This window comes from Trichosurus vulpecula, chromosome 9 (assembly GCF_011100635.1).
Source record: "Trichosurus vulpecula isolate mTriVul1 chromosome 9, mTriVul1.pri, whole genome shotgun sequence".
Classification (NCBI taxonomy): domain Eukaryota; kingdom Metazoa; phylum Chordata; class Mammalia; order Diprotodontia; family Phalangeridae; genus Trichosurus; species Trichosurus vulpecula.
Genome location: NC_050581.1, coordinates 3,721,952 through 3,748,370, shown reverse-complemented (window position 1 = coordinate 3,748,370; position 26,419 = coordinate 3,721,952). Strand labels below are relative to the sequence as shown.

The window sequence follows — 26,419 nt, the reverse complement described above, 5'->3', positions numbered from 1 at the left end:
AATATAGTTGCTGTATTGGTATTGACAAGAACTGTACCATCTGTTGAGGTGAAGTTATCTTTTTTTCATTGATCTCTGACTAATTAGCTGTTTGACATCATTAGCCTGTCTGTCTCTTTGACATCATTAGTGTTATTTTAGTAACCAAGATCATGAGTTTGCTCCCCATTGTCTGGCAACTTTATTCCGTGGCCATAGATATTGCTCCATTGATGGCATCTGTCACCACTATTGGAAAAGGACTCTTCTCATATTGAGTTGGTCTTCTTAGAGGAAGAACAGTATAATATTATATATTTTAATAAGCTATAATTAATAAGCTATAATATTATACATGTTTGTATAATACTTTAAAAAGTTTTTCTTTACTTTGCTTGCTTTATTCTCTGATCAGTAACTATGCCTTTATTTTATTCTTTCTTCATATCTCTCTATTGGGTTGAAACTTTGGAAGTACTGGAATCGAACTGCTTCTGTAGTCAGTTTCTTTGTTTTGCCTGTCTTGTTCCAGCACCCCATTTTTCTACCATGCCTTACTTTTCAGAATATGTTTGTGAAAGAAGTGATGATGGAGAAAAAAGACTACTTGGTAGAAATTCTCTTTTGGTCCATTTCTGTCTCCTGCCTTCCCCATGATCATTCCAAAGACCTTGTTATCTCATATCCGGGGGTCCATGTTTGTTTCCACACAACCCCACCAGCTTCCATTTTGTATGCCTGCTGCCTTTAGGAGCTCACACACCTTCTGGGCCTGGAGGCTTCTCATGGAGGTACGAGACAGAAAGGTGGCTTTCCAGTGCAATAACTTCTCAAAGATCAAACTTAACTCTTCTCCCTCACCATTCCAGAAGGCTGTTCTCTCCTCTTTCTCCTTCCCCCATGTTCCTAACAAAGAAATTCTTCCCTTGACCTTGCACTTCTCTTGTTTTGGTTCTTGGTGGGTCAAATATTCTGCTCACTTCTGTTTTAGGAACTTTTAAAAAAAATGCTTCAATTGAGCAAAATGCCTCTCCATTACCCATCTTTTTTGACGAAGGTTAGGGGCTTAGGTTTGCAAATGTTCTGTTCTGGGCCTGACTCAGGCCACTCCCTTGGTAGCTTATATAAGATACTGGAACAAAACAAAACACTTTTATGTTATTCAGCAGTTAACAAAAGGAGATTTATCATCCATAGCAGGATATTCCATATGATTCGTGTTGAATACAGCTTATTGATTAAGCTGAGTCTAGCTCCGTTGGCTTTCTTGCCCATCTTTTTCCACCAGACAAGCATCTAGAGCTCTTCCTGGCTCTTTACCCAGGTGACCAGGAGATGATGTCAATAGCCTGAGCCTTCAGTCTTCTTCTGAACCAATCAAGTTTCAAGGATACTTTCAAAACTTTTTAGAGAAAAACCACCCTAATTTGCATGGGGGAAAGAATTAGGAAACTGCTCCTACCATAACAGGATATGTCATTTTGGGTTCTTTACTTTTCAGAATATACTATCCCATTTCCTTCTGCAGTTTTGCGGTTGGTGGAAAATCTTGTATTATTTTAATTTCCTTTCCTTTATATATAATTTTATTTTTTGGTACTTGTTTTCACATGAATGTTTCTGTATGCAAGGAAAAAAGAGGATTGTATGTGCAATCAAGAATCCCTATAGCTTACTATACTAATACATACATATATAAATACTAATACTATACTTATGCTAAAAGCATAAAATAACTTTTAACATGTAAATTCCTATTTCATCTAAAGCTGTGACATTCTTATTAATTTTCATGAATTTCAGAAACTGCTATGTGATGCCAGGCAAGTAGGGCATCTCATATTCTTGTCCTGTAGTATGTGCTTAATGATTCCTTTTGAGTCTGGTCTTTTGTTTATTGGAAGTAATCGTACCCTGGAAAGGTTGTCTTTGCTTTAGAAACACGCAGGGGAAGGAAGGGCCGAAAAAGTAGAATTCTAACATCATCATCTTCCTTGCCTGTAACTATAACCTGTAAACTGAGAAATTATACCAGGACCATTAGGAGTTGGAATGAACAAAAAGAGTAGAGAGCATCTGCAGGCTAAAACTGAATATAACTTTTCAAACTCTTAATTGTTTTTTGATAATTTATGTTTTTATTCACCATGGGTAAAAAGAATCAGGATTTCATTCAAAGTAAACTTATTCTAGGTTATCCAAGGTAAAAAAATTGACTCCATTAATGTGATATAAATTTGGTTGGATTATTTTATAATGATTCACTAATGGATCAAATTTGGAAAGTTTTGAAGTAAAATCAGACGTTTAAAAATAAAGCAATTGTCTTTTAATAGTATCTAAGGTACAGGTATAAATTTAAATTTTGGCCCCCTGAATATAATTTGGTGAAACGATACCCTTCCAGTAATGTTCTCACCGTTTTCCTTGGGAAAAATTCCTTGCATTGAAGAAGTTGCTGTGATGGCAGTGAGTATCAAATTCAAATGAATCTCAGTTTCAACTTTATAGAACCTGGGAGCCTGGAATGTACTTTCTCCTCATCTTTCCCTTATATCTTTCCCTAACTCCCTTCAAAGTACAGTTCAAGTGCCATCTTCTGATTTCTCTCATCCCTAGTTGCTAGAGTGCTCTCTCCCTCTTGATAATGCTTTGTATTGTTCTTGTTTCATACTAGAAAATATAGGCACCTTGAGGGCAGGGGAATTTTGGTTTTGTTTTATTTTTGTTTGCTTGATATCTAGCACTGAGTCTGCATAGGTGTTTGTTGAATTGAAAAAATTAAATGGTTGGATTAGATTAGAACCACAACTTACGAGTGTTAATTCTAAGATAATTCCCCCCAAAATGACTTACCTATTCACACTCTTTGACCCAGCAATTCCAGTATTGGACATTTACCCACAGAAGATAAAGATATTTTTAAAAGGTCCAGTACAGACCTAAAATTTCATAGCAGCTCTCTCTCTGGTGGCAAGGAACTGGAAACAAAGTGAGTACATCTCAATTGGGAATGAATAGGGGAAAAAATACTAAGGCATAAGAACGTAATAGGATAGTATTGTGGGGTAAAAAAAATGGCAACTGCTAGGAATTTAGAGAAGCATAGGAAGTTTTATATGATGTGATGTAGAGTAAAACAAGCAGAAACAATGTACATGAAAAGAAAACAAGAGCCCAGTAAATGAAAAACCAGTGATGGGTTTAGAGAACAGATGCAATCATTATAATCTCTGTTTTTGCTTAATTGCTTTTCTTTGTCACAAAGGGGGCTCAATTGGGAGAAAAAGGAAAACTATTTTTATTTTTCCTCAAAATGACTGGGATGTACACAAAAGGTAACAATAGGGGGAAGAGTCAAGATGGTAGAGTAAGAGGAAACTTTTTTTCCCAGCATACCTCCTTCCCAGCAACCTGGAAAATGCAGCAGTTTGCATTCTGATCAGATAAGCCAAGAAAAAGTTCTAATGAGTCATTTTTCTAGCCCAGGGCAGCTTAGGAGAAAGCAAGAGAGACCTGTGGACACTGTGGACAAGGGCCAGCCATGTGCATATGTAGTAGGGATCATTCCAGCATACAGGGATGGAAACAGCCAAGATAGGACACAGGAGCAGATTAATGTAACCCCTCAGAACTTTATAATCATCAGGGGCTTAGAGGGAGTCTAGTTGAACAGAGGAGCAGCCCCAGTGTGATTCATTATGTTTGGATGAGGTCAAAAGAAGAATGGAAGGTTGTAGAAGTGGAAAGCATTGGGAGATGGGGGGAAGAGAGGAAGAATGAGGGAATTTATCTCATATAAATGGGATGGGCAAGGAAGACTTTATACAACTGAGGCGGTAGTTGAATCAGTAATCATCACTCAACCTTGCTCTCATCTGAACTGGTTAAAAGGGGGAAGAATACACATGTGCATGCAGTCAGGTACAGAAATGAATCATACCCAGCAGGAAAAGAGAAGGAGAAGGGATTAAGAGAAAGGAGGTAGGAAATAAGAGGGAGTTAGATTAAGGGAGGCAGTAGTCAGAAGTAAAACACTCTCAAAGAGGGATGAGGGAGGGAGGGAGAAAAGTATAAGAGAATAGGATGGAAGGAAATACACAGTTAGCAGTTCTAACTGGGAATGGGATGAACTCACCCATGAAATGGAAGAGGATAAGAGAATGGATTAGAAACCAGAATCCAACAATATTTGCAAGAAATATACTTGAAACAGAAAAAAAACACACAGTTAAAATGTGAAGCAAAATCTTTTATTTGTTAGCTAGAGTAAAAAAGGCAGGGGTAGCAGCCATATTCTCAGACAAAAGCAAAAATAGACCTAATTTAAAAGACAAAGAAACTAAATTTTACTAAAAGATATCTTAGATAATGAAACAATACCAATACTAACCATGTGTACCGTATGGCATAGCATCTAAATTCTTAAAGGAAAAGTTAAATGAGTTACAGAAGGAAATAATAAAACTAGAATAGTGAGAGACCTTAGTTATTTCCTCTCAGACCTAGATAAATCTAACCACAAAAGAAATTAAGGAGATGAATTGAATTTTAGAAAAGTTTGATATAATAGACTCTGGAGAATATTGAATGGGAATACAAAGGAGTATACCTGTTACTCAGCTGTAAATAGCACTATGGGAATTGAATGAACCATACCGACTCAATCGTCTGACTCAATTCTGGATCAAACTCAGTTCCTTTTTTATTCAGTTATAGGGCTAATCCAATTTCTGTCTTATGAGAAAATTTTAGTCATTTATGGGAATTGTGAGAAAACTTTATTGCATTATTTGAACCTAGCCCTGCATGGCTGGGAAGTTGGACCACCTTTACTTGTTGCTTCTAAGGACCTGGATTATACTGACCAGAAACCAGTCAGATCCAAAGAGTGATACAAGGAGTTTTCTCACAATTCTACATCTCAAGCAGTTCATATGTCTTATCTAAAACTGGCCCTGTACTGGTTAATCAGTAATTGTTTCCATGTTCCTTTAATAATATACAGATGCTTGGGAGGAGTGGGATACTTCTTTTTTTTTTTTTATTTCAGAGATTGCACCCATTTGCTCCTCCCTTCCCAACTTGGAAAGTCCCTATTCTAATTAGAAATCAGATTCTATCTTCCAATTAGAAATCAGATTGCCTAATTTTGTATTCTGATTGTTTTTTTTAATTAAGTGGTCTACTTTGATTGTTTTTAATGCATTAAAATCTCTCTCCGTATTCAAAGTCTTTGGATTGACTGGGGAGTCCATTGACCCATTTATCAAGCCAATTTTTCTAATAAGTTGTATAGCTCAGATTGCTTCTTCAGTTATTATTAATTATCTACCACAGCACCTTCCCAAAAATCAACCCTATATTAGGGTATAAAAACCTTACAAACAAATGCAGAAAAGCAGAAATATTAAATGCTTCTTTTTCTGACCATAATGAAATAAAAACTACATTCAATAAAGAACGTTTGAATCCAAGATTAAAAATTACTTGGAAGTATTCACATGTCCCTAAGCATTTAAAAAAGGAGGAGGTTTACTTTACCGTAACATAGCAAGGATACACAACAAGGGTACGGTGGTACTTAGCTTCTCTGGACAGACCCTCTCATTTCTATGTTGAAACAGTCTGCTCAGTAACTCATCAGGGTATGTAGACTCTCATGGTCTGATGTGCACACCAACTATGAGAGGCCTAAGATAACACATAGCTGGAACCTGCATCAGGGAAGTTGGGGCCACTCAGGTTGCATGAGAGAAGGAAGCTATTTCAGGGAAACTGCATCAGGAAAATGTTCATCTTTTTCACTATTTAAATGACTGGACAGTCCTCCTGCCAAGGTAGTGAAAGGGGGGACGAAGGGAAAACACAACAAGAAAAAAAATGGAGTCTGGGCCTTTCTTTCCCCTTTTGAAAGGGCCAAGTTTTAAGTCTTTTACAGGACAGTCCTCCTAGCATAGGCAATACCTGAAGGGAGGAGAAAGAATAAAACAGAAATGTGGGTACTAACCTAAGTTTTTCCTCCCTGCTTCAGAAGGGAGAACAGAAACAAAACAAATGTGGAGAAGGACAAAAGCTAGAAGTCCTAAGCTATTCCTTCCTCCTTCAGAAAGACTAAGTCTCACATTAGGTCCATGTGATGAATGATGCCATCACATCTTTGAAGCTCACAGTGGATTACCTAATGCAGAGTGGTGATGAAGCAGAGCAGCCCCAAGAACATCAGAGCCCAACGCAGATGATGCCACCTCCAGTATAGTCACAGATTTCTTATTTTAATGTGAGCTAGTAATGATGAGCAGGAGCAGCTCCAGAAAAATCAGAACCTCTGCATGGACCCTTCTGGCACAATCAACAGTTCCTTTAGCCTGCATCGCCTGTAGTAAAATGGCTGAGAGGTCATAAGCCTCTTGTATACAGCCTGTCCTGGGATCTTATTTGATATTGAGACTCTTCTTGTACCACCACTCATTCAGTATTCCTTGGCCCGCCTGCCAAGGCCTCCCCTTTCCCAAGTACTGTGTCAGAAGAATAATACAAAATCTTTACCCCTTTTGGGACCTCTGTGGAGTGACTGCTCCATTCTTCCACAGCAGCTAAATAAGAACCATCTCTCACCTTCATGCAATAATTCAGAATTACCACAAAGTCAACTAAAGGATTCCATCTTAATTTCAGGTAAACACATAACCACAATACCCAAATAGCAAGTTTTCCCCATGCTAATGGAAATCAAGATGCCTCCTAGTAATACCACCCCTTGGTACCCTAGCTCTTCCTGGGAAAGAGTTCTCTAAACCATCCCAGAGGAAAGGAAATCTATAAATTAAAGGGGACCTGAGCTACTTCTCTAGGGTGTGTAGCGCCCCTTGAGGGGCAAAGACCTTGAGGCTAAAGCAACTCTGTTCAGGGGAGAGAATAAGGAGGAGCCAGAGAGGATTAACCAGAACTGTGTCCAGAAACAATCCATTCTTATCAGCTAAGTTTTTCTGGAGATTGGATCCAAGAAATTATTGGACAAGGGAGTCTCACCCCTTTCCAGGGTAGCATCAGTTTGGCTTCTGGGAAGTTGGACACTTAACATGTGTAGTCAGATGCATAATGATGCAGCTGTTGAGTAGGGACGACACTCTTAACCTGAGATGGGAGAATGTCGTTCTGCCGGTTGGGTACAGGAAGGCCACTGGGGTTAGGAAAAACTTGTCCATAGTGAAGGAATCATATGGTCCTGTGCCAAGAACAGAATGGTATTACCGGCCAAATGTCTGAATTAACACTAGACCCACTCCCTAACTTGTGCTACTCTTACAATAGCTCCAACCTGGTTGTTTAGCATATATCTCTGCTAGGTGCTGAAATGGTCCACAAGCACTTGTATGCAGTGAGAGGCATCAGCAGAATTCCTTCATTTAGAGTCCTGTACTCTCCAGGACCTAGACTCATTGGCCATACTTGTGTCCACGGTCCAGGGAATTTATATAGATAAAGATCTTCTCTGCCCCTACCTTAAGACTCTTACAATGCCAGCTATGTAGCCTAGAGCTCACCCAACTAGAAGGACTTGCCAGTACCTTACTCTAAAGGTATCTCCTGTTAACAGATAGTGGTTGTTGAAATCCAGTTACATATATGCCTCTCATAGTCTGTTAATCTAGCAAAATGATCTTGTGTAGGAGCCGGGTCCTTACGGGTAGGAGCTTACTGAGCAGAGAAGGAAGCAGGGTTCTACAGTCTGGACTGGAGACTTCAGTCTCTGATGTAGTTACCAAGTACTAACACCAGAAGATTCCAGGCAAGCGTGATTTCCAATGTGCCATTTCTGTTTAGCAATACAAGCTCCAACCATTTTGCTAAAGGGACCATCTTGTCTCACTCAACCTGTTATAGGCAACTCTGGACAAAGAGTGATTTTGTATGCCCCTATATCATCCCGAGCAACTAGGCCCCAGTAAGAGGCAAGCAACTGCTTCTCAAAGGAAGTGTGGTGAGTGGCTGCTCTGAAGAGCTTGGCAATCTAGATGATTAACATTGGCTTATTCTGGCTACCCCTTGGTGCCTGCCAAAAGGCTCCACCCAGCCTGTTCTTTATGAGCAGCTGTCATATGTACACAGTCTGTATACAAGAAAAATAAATAATTAAAAGAAGGAAGGCACTAGAATTAAGAGGAGTTAGGAAAGGCTTCCTGTGGAAGATAGGATTTTGGTTGGGACTTGAAGTAAGCAGAGATAAGGAGGGAGAGTATCCCATGCATGGAAGATAGCCGGAGAAAATATGCAAAGCCAAGAGAAAAAGTGCCTTTGTTTTTTCTTTTTTTTCTGAGCTGCAAAGAAGCCAGTACCATAGGATCAAAGAATACTTGTTGAAGAGTAAGGTGTAAGAAGATTGGAAAGTTTGGAGGGCCTAAGTTATGAAGGGCTTTGAAGATCAAACAGAATTTTGTATTCTGATGGCAACAGGGACCACTGGAGTTTATTGAGTAACTAATTTGTTTAAAAGAAGAAATAAGAAAACCAAGCTACCAATATTAAAGATGAAAAAGGCAAATTCATAACCAGTGTAGAAGAAATAAAAGCAATTATCAGGAGCTATTTCGGCCAACTATATGCCAATAAAACTGACAATCTAAATGAAATGGATGGATATTTATAAAAAAATATAACTTGCCCAGCTTAACAGAACAGGTAATAACATACGTAAATAACCCTATCTTAGAAAAAAGAAATTGAACAAGCCATAAATGAATTCACAAGCAAATTCTACAAAATAAAGAACAATTAATTCCATTACGACATAAACTGTTTGGAAAAAAAAATAGGTAAAGAAGGGATACTACCAAATTCCTTCAGTTATACAAATATGGTTTTCTTATCTAAACCAATGAAAGTCAAAACAGAAACCGAATTATAGACCAACTTCCCTAATGAATATCAATGCAAAAAATTTAAATAAAATACTAACAAGGAGATTACAGCAGCATATCACAAAGGTTGTATACTGTAACCAAGCTGGTCTTGTGCCAGCAATGCAGGACTGGTTTCATATAAACCTAAGTGACCGTACTAATAACAAGAACAACAAAAGTCATGATTATTCCAACAGACCCAGGGGAAAAAAAAACTTTTGACAATACAAAACCTATTCCTATTTTTTTAAAACCACACACTAGAAAGCATAGGAATAAATGGAACTTACCTCAGAATGACATCTATCTGTCCCTCTAAAATCAGTAGTTAGAATTATCTGTGCTAGGGACAAGCTGGTCAGGAGCGAAACTAGGACTTCCATTATTACCATTACCATCCAATATTGTACTAGAAATTCTAGCAATAACAATACATGAATAAGCGCAGGCAAAGAACAAACAAAACTCGCTTTTTGAAGATGATGGATGTGATGTTTTACTTAGAGAACCCTAGAGAGTTTATAAAAAACTAATCAAAACAATTAACAACTTTAACGAAGTTGCAGACATAAAAATAAACCTGCACAGATCATTGGCATTTTTATATGTTACCAACAAAATCCAGCAGGAAGAGATAGAAAAATTCCATTTAGAAAAACTGTGAACAATATAAAATATGTGGGACTCTACCTGCCGAGACACAAAGGAATTTTACGAACACAATTATAGAACACAAAGAGATCTAAATAATTAGAGAAATGTTAATTACTCCTGGTTAGGCCAAGCCAGTGTAAATGACAGTAGTACCTAAGTTAATTTATTCAGTATCAAACTACCAAAAGACTACTTTATAAAGCTAGAAAATATAATAGCAATTCATCTGGAGGAACACGAGGTCAAGAATATCAGTGGAATCAATGAAAAAAAATTAGCAGAAAGAGGACCTAGCAGTCAAACTGTTTTCCAAAGCCATAATCATCAAAATAATTTGGTACTGAGTAAGAAATAGAAACCTTGATTAAGTACACAGTATGCAGAAGCAAGTGAGCGCAGTAGCATCGTGTTTGCCAAATCCCAGCAATTTAACAAAAACTGTTGGGAAAACTGGCAAACAGTCTGGCAGAAACTAGGTGTAAACCAACATCTCCAACTGTATGTTAAGCTAAACTCCAAATGGGTACATGATTATACATAAAGGGTGATAACATAAGCAAATTAGGGAAGCATGAAAGAAATTACCTGTCAAATCTATGGCTTGGGGAAGAGTTCCTGAGCAAATAAGAAATTGGTCACAAATGGTGAAATAGATCATTTTTATTACATAAAATTTTACATAACTATACATATTTATAATGAACTTTGTTTTTCTTGACTTCTCAATTTGGGGGTGGGATTTAGAACTATAAAAATAAATGGAATTTTTAAAGCAAAAAGTAATATATTGGGGGGAAAAGTGATTGCGGAGAATTTAAAATGAAGTCTTATCAGTAAAAGGAAAGATAAAAGAATCTAGAAGTAGCTAGAAGGATCAGTAGGTAAAGTGAAGGATTTTTTTTTTCAGGGTGAGGGAGACCTATTTATGTTTGAAATAAGAAAGGGAAAGAACCACTAGCAAGGGAGAGCATTGGGAAAGCAGAGCTCCTCAGGAGTCAGGAAGATGGGACCAACAGGACAAGTGGAGGACTTGTTTCAAATATGGAAGCAAATATATGATTCATTGATTTGGATATTCCCTCCAGTGATGCAGATTATAGCCCAACCTACGTGACTTTTGTCCATGTTTGCCATGGGGAATTCACATGCTCTAGGCCTTCCTTCATTCTACACTTTATCATAACTTTGTAAGGGTACCAGTGGAACACTCTGGCTCCTTAGGCCAATGGTCAGCCTCTCTTCCTCTCTCAGTTTAACATTTCCCTGATAGGTTCCTTATTTGTTGTGTCTTACAGTCTAATCATACTCCTCATTCCCTTCTCCATTGTTGTTTATGTGATAGTCATTTTCAGTTTTTCAGTTTGTTCATGTTTCACAGCTATACCACAAGAGTGGTAGAATAGTTCCCTAAAGGCAATGCAGCCTGCTCTTCTGTTTAATTCTGGGCTCGTCTTGTAGTCTATTTGTATTCTATCTGCAGATATACCTACCGAATGATAAATGCTATTGGTTTTTATTCAGCTGTACGTTATGATCTAGAGAATAGCCATTCTTGATATGCTTTGTCTTTCTCATGTAGATTGTCATCTCAAATCCACGAAGAGTTATGAATCTCTTCCAGGAAGCCCTTTGTTGTCCTTGGGCTTGATGTAAACAGCACAATATCATTTGCAAACAAAGGAACATCTCTTCCAGTACAAAAATGGTTGTATCTCATTCTCCTGTCCAGAGGTGTTGTGTAACAAGAAAAAGACTCTAGAGTTCTATCTTTAACACTTACTACTTTACTAAGCAAATCATTTCATATTCCTGGGCCTTAATTTTCTCATCTGTAAAAAGAAGGGGTTAGTCAGAGTTACCTCTGAGGTCCCTTCTAGACCATGATCCTACATCACAGTGGTGAACATACAGCTCTTTATTTTTTGCCTCTGATATTTATGATCAGGGGTTATTGAATAAAGTCATTAAGCAATATCTTTCAAGGAAGCTTGAATGATTTTAATGTTTGAATGGGTGATACATTTGGATGTGGTTAAAAAAAAGAGGGCTGCTTTAAAGTGATGTTTTGTTCAATCAAATCAAATGCATTTTGTAATCAAACAGTGAGCACAGGAGGATAATAAAGATCTGGTCCCCTTTAGAATAATCCTTTTCCATGCTGCTGTAAACACATCTTCTTGACAGCAAAGAGCATGTCTTACTTGTCTTCACATCCTTTCTCTCCCATCCACCCTAGCACAATTCAGTATAATAATCAGTAAGAAAAAATGTATATTAAATGAGGAAATTGCTCAGATCCAGAATTAGAGGGAAATGTCCAGGGTGAAAAGCAGGGAAGTGTGGTAAAAATTTACTATGGAGAGATCACCAGGCAGAAACCATTTAGTGATGTGGTACTTTGAAGGTAGGTTTTAGAAGTCAATAAATATGAAATATACATATATATATATTTTAAGTAGCAGTATTGAAGACATTTAGCAACATGGAAACTCAGGTAACAGATTGTGGCCTAAATCAGACCTGTATTCGGACATAGGGAGAAAAGAGTAGAGCAAAGAAGGGCTTGCCCTTCATCTAGGTTTTGGCAATGCATTTTCGTAGGACCTGCCGATTAACATTCTTCCTAGTTTTACTGAAGTATGGTCACAAAAACGAACCACTATACCATGGTGTTATCTCCTATCTGTTTTATTTCTTTTAGCACATGGAGATTATTCATAGGAGTTCAGGAGGCAAGAAAGCCTTTACTTCCTTTTTCAGATAATGGGGAAGGGCTTGTTTTTTTTTTTTTGTTAGTTTTAATTGAAATAGATTCGTGCTGCCAAAGTAAAATAGTAGAATTCATTGTAGGAATGATCGAAAATATCTATTGCAAGAAGTTGAAATAAATTTATTTTCAATGTGTCAATAAGTGTGTGCTGATAAGATGGTCAAAATTATTACATAGTATGAATATGTGTGGTTACAGTACCTGCTCTATGTATATCCTAGGAAGTAATACTTTTGACACAGTAACTGTGTGGTAATGTTTAAGTCACTTGATTTCTAAGTGCCTAAGTGAGGCAGCTCTTAGTTTCTCAGTTAAAGATGCGTTACAAATCTGCATGGATGGGGAAGGGGGGTTTCTTCTCTCATCCCTACAGTGATGAAATAACAGGTCTGTGCTGTCCCAGCTCTTCTCCTCCATCCCCCCCCCCAAGTAAAAATCAAAAACTACCAGTTATTTATTATGTGTCATAGCTTTGAAGTTAGGTGACAGTTGTTTTTTTTTTTTTGCATTGTTGAAATGTCACCAAAATAGGAGAGGTATAATGGCCCCATTCGTCATACTGTTATTCCTCATAAGAGGAATAAAAATAAGCTGTATGCAACATGTGTGTGTTCCCTAATATGTTTTGGGAAAGTTAATTGCAACCTGTGTGGTTCAGGGATTTAGTGAAAGAAGAGGAAGAACAGTTGATGGAAGAAAGGAAAAAGAGAAAGGACGACAAGAAAAAGAAGGAAGCTGCTCAAAAGAAGGTAATGTGTATTTAAATACAAACATATAATTTAAGAAATGAAAATTGTTTCATCTAAAGTTTTTTTTTTCCCAAAAGCTTTTGTTGCATTATATCTGCAAAGGGGTGCTCTCTCCACTGTACCACCTTGCTTAATTAATTAAGAAGAGAAAATGAAGTCAAGATAACCAATTAGGAAGCTGTTACAATAGTCATTTCAGGGTTGAAAGGGATCTCAGTTGTTATGTGGTCTAACCCATCCCCCTAGAAGAATGCCATTTACAAAATACTAGACAGATGATCATAATCCAAATAGATGAATTCATCCACTTGTGTAATTCATATGGGTGTAGTTGATAGAAGGAACCTACCAAGTTTTGCCAGAGATTCTTGGGCAAGAAACATAAATTATTTTCCCTCATTATTACCATAATCATTGCTGGCAAGGGATTCAGAAGGAAAAAAAAAACTAATTTGGGAAGTGAGCATCTGGCTAGGAATTTGGTGTACAGAATGAGATTTGGACTTCTGGATCATAGCTGAAAATACAGGGATGAGATATCTAGCTATTCCTGGACTAATACATTTTTCTGGTGTCTTACAGATGTAATCAAAAAGGCTTTAACCCACAAAGAATGGGGTCTGGGACTAGGATCCTTGGGGAAAATAGTCTATATATATATGCAACAAGCCAGATACCATAAGTAGCTACAGTGAAAATAGAAAAATAGCGATTGAGATATCCAAAGGTCACTTGAGACAATCCAAATAAAGGGCATAAATACCCCAAATTTAGGAAGTAAAGCTAGAGGAATCAGAGATCCTAACACAAAGAAGTAAATTTGACTTCATAAGTCTTATTGATAGTTATGTAAAACCAATGACTGAATGTGGTATATGGATATAGGTATGCCTTATCCCAAAAATAAAACAAAACTATTTAAAAGTCAAGTTGAGTGGGATGAGATAGAACTGTATATTTAAAAGGTATGCTCAGACAAGAAAATCTAGGAACTAGAGGGATGAAGCCTATGAAAGCATTTGAATGAAGATCAATCAAGGGAAGAAGAGAAGTGATTTTGTCATTGGGTTCTACTACAGACCACCTGGACAAAAAGAGACAACAGATGAGAAGTTCAGAAAATACATCACAGGCCTGTCACAGAGAGAGCCATGAGGGACTTCAGTTATCCAAATGTTTGTTGGAGTTCTCATTATGCCCAAAGAAGAGTAGCTAACCTTCTTGACTTGTCTTAGGGATAATTTCATCCTCAAAAAGTTGAGGAACTACAAAGAGAAATTCTATTCACAAGAACTAGTTACTGTGGTCAAAATGGTGGGAACCTGGAGGGAAGTGATCACTCCCTCTTTGTGTTTGGAAGAGAGGAGAGGAAATCTTAAGTGTAGTCTGATGTGTACCCTAAATTAAGAGAATGCAAATTCCAAAGGTTTCAGAGAAAAGATTTCATGGAGCAAAAGTCTGTGGAAGGAATAGGAAATCTTAAGAATAACATTCTGAAGAAAAGGAGGGAAAAATAAGTCCAATGAGGAGAAGGAGTGGGGCTTGTCTGAAGAGACTGTCAACAGGTAACTCATCAAGCAAGTTAGATTTTCTTTAAAAATGCATAAAATAGAGCATGGCCATCTAATGGAACATGAATAAGAACATAGCTCTGTAGATGGTATCAGAAGTGTTTGAGATGTCAGCCCAGAAAAACTGATGGTGGCAAGGAAACTGTGGAGAAGAAAAGGGGATTTTTTTTGTTTACAAAGTTGCATTCAAGTTTCCCCACCTGTGAGTTCCCTATACTAATGAAATCACAGGTCCAGACTCTATCTCCATATTAGGGGTGGGGAAGAAAGATCAAAGAAATAGAACCTCTTTGGGCAGTTGGGTGAAGGGAAGGGGGATTCAGAGAAGAGGCAGAGGTGCTCACTTCTTACAGTGCTTCTCTTTGCATTGGAAATGACAAAACAAAAATAACTAGCAGGGTCTTGATGGCTTAGTTATCCTTGATTAATTCGAGTCACCTTGTCCAGATGAAGTGCATCCTTGAATAAGGAAAAAACTGGCAGGATTTCTGAGCCACTGTCAGTATTTGGCAGACCATGGAAAGGGAGCAGTTCCACAAGACCAGAAAAGGACAAATCTTGGTTCAGTTTTCCAAAAAGGAAAGAAAACCAAATCTACACACTGGGCTAATGAACTTGACTTCAGTTCCTGGGAACATTCTAGAATAAGGGCAAGTGGTTACAGGGAGCTGGCATGGTTTCATCAAGAACAAGTCATGTCATACTAACCTTATTTCTTTTTTTGATACGAGTTTCTAAACTAGTAGATGAAGGGAATGCTGTAAATATAGTTTATCTAGATTCTAACAAAGCTTTTAATAAAGTATCTCATACTGTACATAAAAGTTTAAATGGCATGCTCATCATATTTTCAGATGATACCATGCTGGGAGTGATAGCTATCAATGATAGGATCCAAAAAGACATTAACAAACTAGAACATTTCGCTGAATCTAAGTTGAAACTTAGTGGGAAAGTAAATGAAAAATCACGTTTGGGTTTTTAAAAAACTCAACTTTTCAAGTACAGGATGCGAGACCTACGGCTAGATAGCAATTTGAGAAAGATCTGGTGGGTTTAGTGGACTTGTTACAAGTTCAGTATGAACCAGTAATAAGACATTGCAGCCAAAAAAGCCAATCAGATCTTGGACAGCATTCAGAGAGGCTTGGCTTTCACGGAAAAAGGAGATGATAATCTCTCGGTACTTGTCTCAAGTTTTGCAATCAGTTCTGGGCTCCACAGTTTGAGAAGAACAATGATAAGCTAGAGAACTTCCAGAAGAGGCCAAGCAGAATGGTGAAGGGCCTTGAGTCCATGTCACATGCAGGTAAGTTGAAGAATCTGGGGATGTTTAGCCTGAAGAAGAGGATAGGTCATGGTTGTGATAGTTATGATCAAGAGACTTTCTTCTGGAAGAGGAATTAGTCTTGTTTTTCTCCAGAAGGAAGAAGCAGTTCAGCCCTCGAGTTAGATAATATTTCTCATTTAAAGTTTATTGAAGATAGGTAAAACAGTGCCATATCAATGAGAAAATCTAACTCAAACCATTTTCAGATCTTGGGGTTTTATAGGTTAGCCAATTGAAAAAAAATTTTTTTCAACAAAATATTAGCTTTCTACTCAGTGAATCTGTATACTGTAAAGGTCCTGTCATGTTTTGCCCACTTTTAGTGTTAAGTTTATAACTTGACAAGATTTTACAAAGTTGCATTAAATGAACTTATAACATTTAATGTAAAAATGTTGTATGTTGGCTTATTTGTGTATTATGTCTATTGTTTGGTTAGCTTCAGTTATTGTTTTTTGAGCTAGTACTTCTAGAATTAATTGTTTTACTGGAACAAAAGTATATCTAATATACAAGCTGTTGGTGCTTTTTTCAATTCATTTTGGCCAGTTGTAAACTTTGAAAAGTTATGGAATTTGTTATCTTTATCTTTCACTAATATCAGGAGCCAGAGTGGCCAAAGAAGTCTTTCTAAGTGTGAATTTAAATGATCTGTGTCTTCTTATCTACTCTGCTAGCAAGAACACCTTGCCTGTTTTGAATAAATAGTTTATTAATATTAATTTGTAAAATACTTTTGATCTAGATTCTATAATGTAGATCTGGGATAGCATTTGGAAATTTGTTTGTGGGTAAGATACCTAGTAGGAGAATATTAACACCTGGCTTTATGTTTTTTCCAAAAAGCCTTGTTTTTTTTAATCCATCGACAAGTGTGGACATTTTTTTTAAAAAACAATCTACATAGAATTCTTCATACTTCTACTTAGTTAAGCCTCTGCTGTTAAATTGAGTGTCTTAGTTGGGTTCTTTCCTCTGGGTGTGGTAAGATATGTAGTAAGGAGTGATAATTAGAAAAATCATTGCCAGTATTTAAGAAGTTTCCAGAAGCTAAACACATCTCAGTTTCTAAAGATGTTCTTTGAATTCCAACCTAGAGTGTGATATGAAGATGCTTATCAACACGTGCTGAACTTTATGACATTCTGATCCCATTATATCGATGCTAATTTTGATAACTGAATTCATTTTAAGAGCTCATATACTGCTGTAAACAGACTCTTTTTAATTTTATCCTTTTCCCCTTTTAGAGATAGCTGCCATGTAATAAACACAAAATATTAAATATAAATGTGTGGCTTGGATCTTATGATGACTTTAATATGAAATAGAGGACAAGTTGAATGGCAGAGTAGAAAAAGAAATCCTGTGTTTTAATTAAATGTGCTTCAGAGACCTTTAAACTTAAAGCACTGATAAAGTACAATTTCTTTTAAAGCTTGAGGCCTTGATTTTAAAGCAATTTTTAGGCTGGAATTCATCATGGTATAATAGAGTTCTGGACTAGAAGTCAGAGGACATGGTTGTTCCAGCTTCTTATTTTACTAGACTGTTTGACTTCGGACAAATTGCTTAACATCTCTGGGCATCCATTTTCTTTAAAATATGAGGGCTGGACTAGACAGTTATTAAAGTCCCTTAAAACTCTGGTCAACAAGCATCTATTAAGTGCTTACTAGGCACCATGTGCTAGGCACCGTGCTAATCTAAGGATACAGAAAAAGGCAAAAAAAAAAGTCTTTGCCCTCAAAGAAGGGAGACAACATGTGAATAAGCAGATACATAAAAATTTATTTACAAATACATATTATGTATGTGAGAGAAAGAGAATAGGAATGGAAGACAGATGGTGTTAGCAGCTGGGGGGTGGGATCTACTGGTTTTTAATTCTGTTGAATTGCAGTATACGATGAAATGTGATTTTTGTACCCTGATCTATTTCGTATTATAAATAACCAGCCAGAAAAAAATAAAGTGAAGGTCTGAGAGCTCTGACTATGAAATTGGGAGATCTCTAGACAAGGGAGAAATTCCTTTGGGCAGATAGGGGACTGAAATAGAATTCTAGAATCAGGAAGCACTTTTAGTTAATAAAGCTCCCAGTATGCTCTGTCTGACATTTTAACTACTTATTCATAAATATGCTTTCACTTGTCTGCTGAATTTTTTTTTATTTGAGGAAACATCTGATTTTTTTTTTTAAAGGAGAAGCAGAATGACAGTGGAAAGAACCCTGGGTTTGAAAACAGGGGATCTGAATTTGAATTTCTGCTCTGCTACTTGTGAGCTCCCTGGGAAGTGGTAGCCTCAATTTCCTTATCTGTAAAATCTAAATATATCTAAAGGCCCTTCTAGCTCTAAATTCTAGAATATTTTAAGAAAAATACTATTTCATTACTTTAAATACCATATACATTATAAAAACGTAGTAAAATAAAGTGAGGAAAGTTAATGGAAATTATAATTCATAAAAGGTATACATTATCTTTAGAATAACTTGAGTTGACAAATTATAATACTATTTAACCATTAGTCTTCTGGGGTTTTTTTCCCCTCTAAAAAATCTGTCATTTTCTTAATAGCAAACTATACTCATATGAGTTGCTTCTCTTTCTAATTTATCTTATAATAGTATTCATAGTGAAATGGTCAGTGTTTAACTCAAAAGAGGCGATAAACCTAGACAGCTTAGACTGTACTTTTTGATTTTCATTTTTTGAACAAACTTCTTTATCAGCTTTCGCGTTTTTAAATGGAAGTCCTATATTTAAGATACACTAAGAAGTCGTATGGGCCACTGATCTGAAACAGTGCTACATTTTTTATTTGATTATATAAATTGTAAATTAGAGCTATCACTTGTGACCTTAAAGAATAAAATTAACTTCTTTGTGTCTTAGTAAGTTATAGTTAAGTTGTAGAAATAATTTGTTTTCTTACAGAGAAATATAAGATTATTCTAGTGGGTGATTTTGGTTAAGCTGACGTAGAACAACGTTGATTTACATACTGGATTTCCAGATAGTTCTCATTGTGTGGCTTCAGAAGGAAGATTTCTCTTTGTTACTGTCTGGCAATGATACTCCTATGATTTCTTTAAAAACATTTTAAAAGACTATTTCACAATTAGTTCTTTAATAACAACTTTTTTCTAATTTAACTCCTTTTGTCACTAGTCTTAACTCCAGTCATAGTTTTGCCTTAGATAATATTTATCTCTAAACATTATAGTAAAAGCTCATTTGTCTGGGGTGTATTTTCATGTTAATTCATATTCATAACAATGCTAAAGCGCTACAGGATATTAAAGTACCTTCTGAATCCTCAAAGGAATATTAAATAATGTACAGTGCAGTTTGTTGTGGTACTTAAACAGTTATTTCTTTTGAAAATATATTCTATATATAGTAACCATTAACTAGAATATTTGAACCAGTACACCTCATTTCCCCAAAATTTATTTTAACTGAGTAAAGGTATAAGCTTTTGCCTCCATGTTTTAACAGCTCTGTACCTACTATTCAAGGAATAATTAATTCAGATTATGAATTACTTAGGCTCCTTGCCAGTCTTTCGTATTGTCCTTAATGGCAACCTGTCCCCCATCATCCCATTTGGCCCAGAGATTCTTGAAATGCCAAGGAACTTCAAGGAGGTGGCCTAGCTACTAGCTGCTGGGATATCATGGTCATTTGTTGTTTTTCCTCATTTTCCCATCAGCACCACACTTCCCCCACCAATCCCAGGTCCCTTCCCCCCTCCCCATATTGGTGACATGGCTTCTCATGAGTGTAATTGTCCACATCAGAAAAAGGCCAGGTCCCCTGTTCTTTCCATTTTTTCTTATTAGTACTCATTCTGCGTAGGAAGCAAAGGTCATTAATTAGTTGCTAGTTTCAGAAAACTTTGTTGGAGGAAAAAATTGAAACTAATAATTAAAATAATTTAGTAACATCCATTCTATCCCATGCCTCAGTTACAAAGATTATCTATCTCCATTCTAACCCTCAAGAGATAAATATTCATAACTACTTTGAGCAAAGCAGAGTGGTTTGTTTTGTTTTTGTTTTTTTTGCTTTTAAGAAACAAGGACTTTAAAATATTAAAAATAGACATACCTTCCAGTATAATTATTTTAATTTTGCAAATAAATGTAACTACTTAAATTCTTCTTAAGAGAAATATATTCATTATTGAAATCTTAAACATGCAGAGCTTCTCTTTAGAATTTCTAAAGAATGATTTGAAGATTTTATTTGCATTAATAGACAAAGTAACAAGGACTGTGGGGGCAAGATCCTTTTCTTATGCAGTTACTCTAAAATCCACATTTTTCATCAATAAAAGTAGCTATTGCTTGTACAATGATAACAAACATTTTTATCAGAGAAATCCATTTCTTTCTATTTCATATTTACATTGTTTTTTGTTTTTATTTTAGGCCACTGAACAAAAAATCAAAGGTACGTTACTTAAAGCTATTGTTTTTTACTTTGTTACATTTCAAATTAAAGTGAGGCTGGTTGTATACTTTTTTTATATTTTATGAAAAAGGAATAGAGAGAGATCTTGATAGTTTAACCATTGAGCTAACTGAAAAAAAAACAATAAAATCAGATAAATTAAAAATTACTACTAATTTTCCTGATATTACTTTTTTCCCCTTCCTTTCCTTGTTACTGACTTTTCTAAATGTCCTACTGTAGCTAAATTCTAAACATCTCTTATATGTAAAAGGCAAATATCACATTCCTGAGTGGGTGGTTTTGAAGACTATGAATAATAAAACCACTCATTATAATAATGAGGAAGAAGACCCTTATGAATTAGGTGGCATAGTAGATAGAACACTGGGCCTTAAGCCAGGAGGACCTAATTTCAAGTCCAGTCTTACGCATTTATTTAACTGTGTGACCCTGAGGAAAGTCACTTAAACTCTCTTTGCCTCAGTTTCCCCGACTATAAAATTGGGATGATAATAATAGCACCTACTTTGCAGGATTGTTGTAAACATCAAATGAAATAATCATTGTAAAGTTCTTAGCCCAGTGTCTGATCCATATAGGCACTGTGTAAATCTTTTCAATGTTATTTCCTTCCCTGCCCCCCCCCTTTAATCAGAAGCCAAAATTATAAAATGTTAATGAAGTGTGATTTCTGTCAGCTTTAAGTATAGTTCTGTGGTATAGTAGAAAGACAAATAGTCAGATAACCTGGGACCAAATCCCCACTTCGCCATTTTGCCATTTGTGTGTCACTATGAACGAGTCACTTAATTTCTCTTGGCCTCAGTTTCATCATCTATAAAGTGAGAGGTTGGGGTTAGATGCCTTCTTAGGTCCCCTCCAGCTTTTGATCTATGATTCTATGATCCCCATTAACCTTCTAAGGTCCTTTATCTTTAGAAAATTTGCTTTTATATTATGAACTTAATTATCAACAAACATTTCAGTATACAAAACAGAAAGGCTTATAAAAGAAACTGAACTTCTGCTATTTAGTTTGTTTTTGAAGAAGTATATTAATACCTGTTTTAACAGGGTAGTAAGAAAACTGTTATTTGTGTCTTCGTCTGCAATTTTTTGTTCTGTACATTTAAAAAAATGTTTTATTGATGCTTCTTTTTTTTTGCACATGTTAATATCCATTGACCTACTACGCCAAACCTTCTTAATGAGGAACCCCCCCCCAACTTCTAACAAATACGTATAATGTATATGTATGTGTGTGTGTATATATATACATATAGATAGATAGATAGTGCTGTGTCTGAAAACACATGTCATTAATATCCCCATTGAATGTCTTCAAGTTCATTATTTCTCTGTCAAGAGGTGGGCGGTATGTTTCTTCGTTAGTCTTTTTAAGTCATTATTGTATGTTGCTCAGCATTCCTAAATCTTTCAAAGTTTTTCGTTATTATTGTTGTCATCACATAAACTGTTCCTCCTGTTAATTTCAGGCGTTTTAATAAAAAAAATTACTGTTCCATTCTCTTTTAATGAGTTCACAGTCTTCCTATGTTTCTCTGAATCTGGTAATGTACCATTTCTTATGGAAGGATAATATTCCATTGCATTTGGATACCACATTTTGTTTAGTCATTCCCCAGTTAGTGGGCACCCACCCATTTTTTCAGGTTCTTTACTACTACAAAAAAATGCTGTTATAAATATTCTTATACATGTGGATCCTTTCCTTCTATCCTTGAACACCTTGGGATAGATGCCTAATATTTTCACTGAGTCAGAGGGTATGTACAGTCTTTGAAAAAGGAAGGCAGTAGTTTTCAAAGCTTACCCAAATAAGGGGATAAATCACAAAATAAAACTTGAAAAATTTTGGTTATGTAAAAGTTGGAAAGTTTTCACGGAAGCAAAATAAATGCAGATAGAATTAGAAGAGAAACAGTTAATTGGAAAATTTGGACAACAAATTTTTCCATTAAAGATCTAATATTCAAAATATAGAATTGATAACAGATGTATAAGAGCAGGAGCCATTCCCTGGTAAATTGTCTAAGGTACTCTCCAAGTAAGGATCTATAGTCCTACAGATTATTAACTTAAGTTATGATATAATGCTTTGACTACATGACAGGAGAAAGTCTTAGGTTCGGTACCTTCCTTAGATTTTTACTGACTCTGGTACCTAGGGCAAGTCACTTTACATTTCTTTAAAATCTAACATTGTGCTACTATGAAGCACTATTGTTGTTGTAGGTACACACTAATAAATGGAATTAAGCTAAATTATAACAAACTAAAGGTTACAGTTAGCTTACATAAGTGCTTCAGCATATAAGAATTAACAGGAATGGCAAAGGAAGGTTGAATTTCTTACACCCTTGGTTTGAAATTAAACTATTAACTTTAAACCAAATTGAATTTACTTGAAATATAGTTTCTAGAAGTTTTGAGGAACAGATTGTTTTAAAATTTGTATTTAATAACTTTGAGTTTTTCTATTTGTATTTGAATTATTGCAGACAAGTGAAAATAAGAATGAGGTATGCATGTATATACATGAAAAAGAAAAATAATCTAGAGAATTCTGAGAGACTGACAATTGGTTATAGACTTAGCATGGAATTAAAGGAGTGATTTTAAAAAGAGATCAGGTCAGCCAACATTTATTAAGCACATACTAATCTAGCAAGCATTGTGCTAAAGATAAAAAGGCAAAAATGAAACACCCTCCTCGCAAGGGACTTCCATTTCTCTCTCAGGGAGAGATATGATATATGTAGGAAGGCGGCCAGATTAGACTTTGACTAGAAGGTCATTTTAAAGTACATTCTAAAGGAAGCAAGGATTCCTTTGAGAGGGAGGGCATCCAAGGCACGGAGAATGGACAGTACAAAGACACAGATCTGAGATGGACATCTGTGTGTGACAGACAAGGCCGATCTCACTGGATTGTTAGTGAGGCATAGGAAAGGAAGTGATGTATAGGCTAGGGCCAGGCTGTGAAGGGCCCTAAAAACCACACAGAGAAATTTTCATTTGATTGTCTTTTTGATCCTGTGTTTGACACGTGGAACCTCTGTAGTTTGAGTAGAGAAGGGACAGGATTAGATCTGTTCTTTAGGAAAATCACTTTGGCAGATATGTGGAGGATAGAATGGACTGGGGAAAAACTGGAAATGGAGAGACTAGTCTAGGTGAGTTATGAAGACCTTCGTTAAGGTGATGGCTCTGCACAGTGAGAAGGGTTTATATAGGAGATGTTGTGGAGGTGGAGATGGCAAGATGTGGCAACCAGTTGGAGATGTGCATGTATGTATGTGTGTATGTGTGTGTGTATGTATGTATATAGTGAGGAAAAGTGAGGAGTTGAGGATAACTTCGAGGTTACAAACCTAGGAGATGGTAACTTTGTATGATGGTGTCCATTATAGAAATAGGGAAGTTCAGGGCAGATTTTGGGGGTGAAGATACTGAGTTTTATTTTGGATATGTTGATTTTTTAAAAAAATACTTAATGGAAATCCAATTTGAAATATCCAGTTGCCAGTTGGACTGGAATTCCAGAGATTGGGGATGGATTTGGAAGTCATTTGCATAGAGAAGATAATTAAATCCATGGTGGTTGATAAGGTCACCAAGAAAGAGGGCCCAGGACAGAGCTTTGGGTATACCACCAGTTGAGGACTTGCTATGGATGATGAGCCAGTAAAGGAGATTGAGCAAGAGTGGTCAGTAAGGTGAGAGGTCAGCCAGAAGAACCAGAATGATAGTATCTAAGAAAAGACCATCAGATTGGAGTGTTGAGATTGTTGGTACCTTTCCTTTGGAGAGAGCAGTTTTAGTTGTGATGAAGTTGGAAAACAGACTGTAAAGCTCTGAGGAGGGACTACATGAGCGGATTAAGAAAAAAAGAGCAGATGTATAGGGAGCCAAATCCTCTGGAGACGTGACCTGAGAACAGGCAAAGTGAGATGTACCCTTTGTGGGTTGTTAGGACAGGACTGTCTAAACGTGCAGTGTCCAGGCATCCCACCTGACACTATGCGTTCCCGCCACCCCCATGACTCCCACAGCAGTAAATATATACATAGCACTTCATTGAAGTTCTTGAAAAGCTTCTGGATGTTACAGCACATTCCTTCTATTCTACGTAGCTTCCTTGTGTCTTCCTCATAGCCCCGTTCAGCGCTTTATGGGGCACAAAGTACTTTTCATAAAAAACTCTGTGCGGTAAGTAGTATAAGTAACTTTCCCATCTTATTGCTGGAAAACTGAGGCTCACAGAAGGGAAGTGACTTGACCAGGGTTACATAGCTAGTAAGTGTTGGACTTGAGTTGAACCAAGGTCTTTTGACTCCAAGAGCATTGTTCATCTCTAATCCTCAAAGATCTTACCTGAAATTCCCACCCGAGAATAGTGATTTAATAACCTCATGATTACCCTGCCTTATCATGTAGTGAACACTTTTGTGTTCCATGGAGGGTGCCACAGAAGGACTGCGTGGATATAGGCTTCTAACTACTTCTCAGAAACTTTTTATCCTTACAGGAGCAGACACTAATTTGGATACCTTCTTTACTCCCAGACTTTTATCACATAGCCATTATCACTCAGGAAGTTGTAAGTAGCCTTTACACCCCCATAAAATGAGGAGTAACTTCCTACCAGCTCCTAATATCTCATTCCTTGGCTCTAGGTGATCATTTAGCTTCTTGGGAGTATAGACCAGGACTTAACCCACGTTCATTGAAAGGCACAGAGTTCTCAGTTGAGGGACCTAACTATTTGGGAAGCCTGGCTATTCTGAGACCTTAAGCTGACTGCAACAAAAGACATATACTTAGGGAAATTTTATCTGGCCAGTGTATAGAGAAACCATAGGCTACTTATAATCTATAGATCTTCTAATCACTTGATAGTACTCTATTTCCTGGTTGTCCATTCTGTGGACATGTGAGCCAAAATTATGTCAATTTCTGGAACTATCCTTCCCTGGAACAAATATTTTATTTCTAGTACTTATACTACTCTGAATTTCTGAAGGACTCGAGAAATTCAACCTTTGATAACCTGAACATCTTCTTTAAAAAATTATGTATTTCTTTTCATCTAATGGAAGCATGGAAAGACGTGAATTAATGCAAACTGAAGTAAGCAGAACCAGGAAAACAATATAAAAAATAACTACAACAATGTAAATTGACAGAGAAACAGCGAAATCATTGAAAATGAATCCTGTGATTCACTAAATTCCAGTGTCAGTCTGCATAAGAAATTCAAAATCCTCCTTCTTCTGCACAGAAGACTAGACCAGTATCTCGGAGCTCTTCTTTGAGTGCAAGCATGTCTTGCATTGTTATCTGGTTTTGCCCTAAGTCACCGTAACTACTGTGATAAGAGGAGTGGGAAGAGGAAAAAATTAGCACACATCCCCTTTCTGCACCTTGAGAAAAGGCACAGGGATAAAAGGATGTCCTGGAGGGCAGGGGGATGGGCTACAACCAACTGGCTTTTTTTATAAGCTTGTAGCTAGATTAGCTGATTCTCAAGGAGCCAGCAAATAGGTGTTCCTTTATGTTCTTTCAGCAGACAGCCTGTAATTGCTGCCAAACCATAGCTGTGGTCTTATCAGGTATATTGGAGATTGAGCGGGAATTTCTGATTCTTCCCTTCTCCCCACTTTACATTGGTACGGTGCCCAGCTCTTTTTATCTGCAGATTTATGTTGTCTTGTATTTCCCCAACTTCTTTTACTCCACACGCAGGGCTCATGTTTTGTCTTTACAACATGGTTTTTTCAAACCCTGCCTCCTCCTCATGGAGCCTTCACTTTCTGTCAAAGAAAAGCATCCAATACAATGAGCTCATCCGACAAGCTGAAATATCTGTCATAGCAGTTCCCTGCTTCTGTCAGTAGAGGGCAGTGGATCGCGTTATTTGCTCACCAGAACCTTCAGGATTTTTTTCAGTTATTCAGATTCAGCTTCCTTTTA

The 26,419-nt window shown here is 36.7% G+C and overlaps 1 protein-coding gene across 1 annotated transcript in view; it reads left to right on the top strand.

The window, feature by feature from the left end:
* Positions 1 to 6,118: 6,118 nt before the first annotated feature.
* TNRC6A (trinucleotide repeat containing adaptor 6A) overlaps positions 6,119 to 26,419 on the top strand; it is a 93,863-nt gene continuing 73,562 nt past the window's right edge. Inside the window, exons 1-3 of the mRNA XM_036738301.1 lie at positions 6,119 to 6,232; positions 13,020 to 13,055; positions 20,398 to 20,419. Coding sequence (XP_036594196.1) covers positions 6,119 to 6,232; positions 13,020 to 13,055; positions 20,398 to 20,419 — 172 coding nt within the window. The remainder of the gene's footprint in view (positions 6,233 to 13,019; positions 13,056 to 20,397; positions 20,420 to 26,419) is intronic.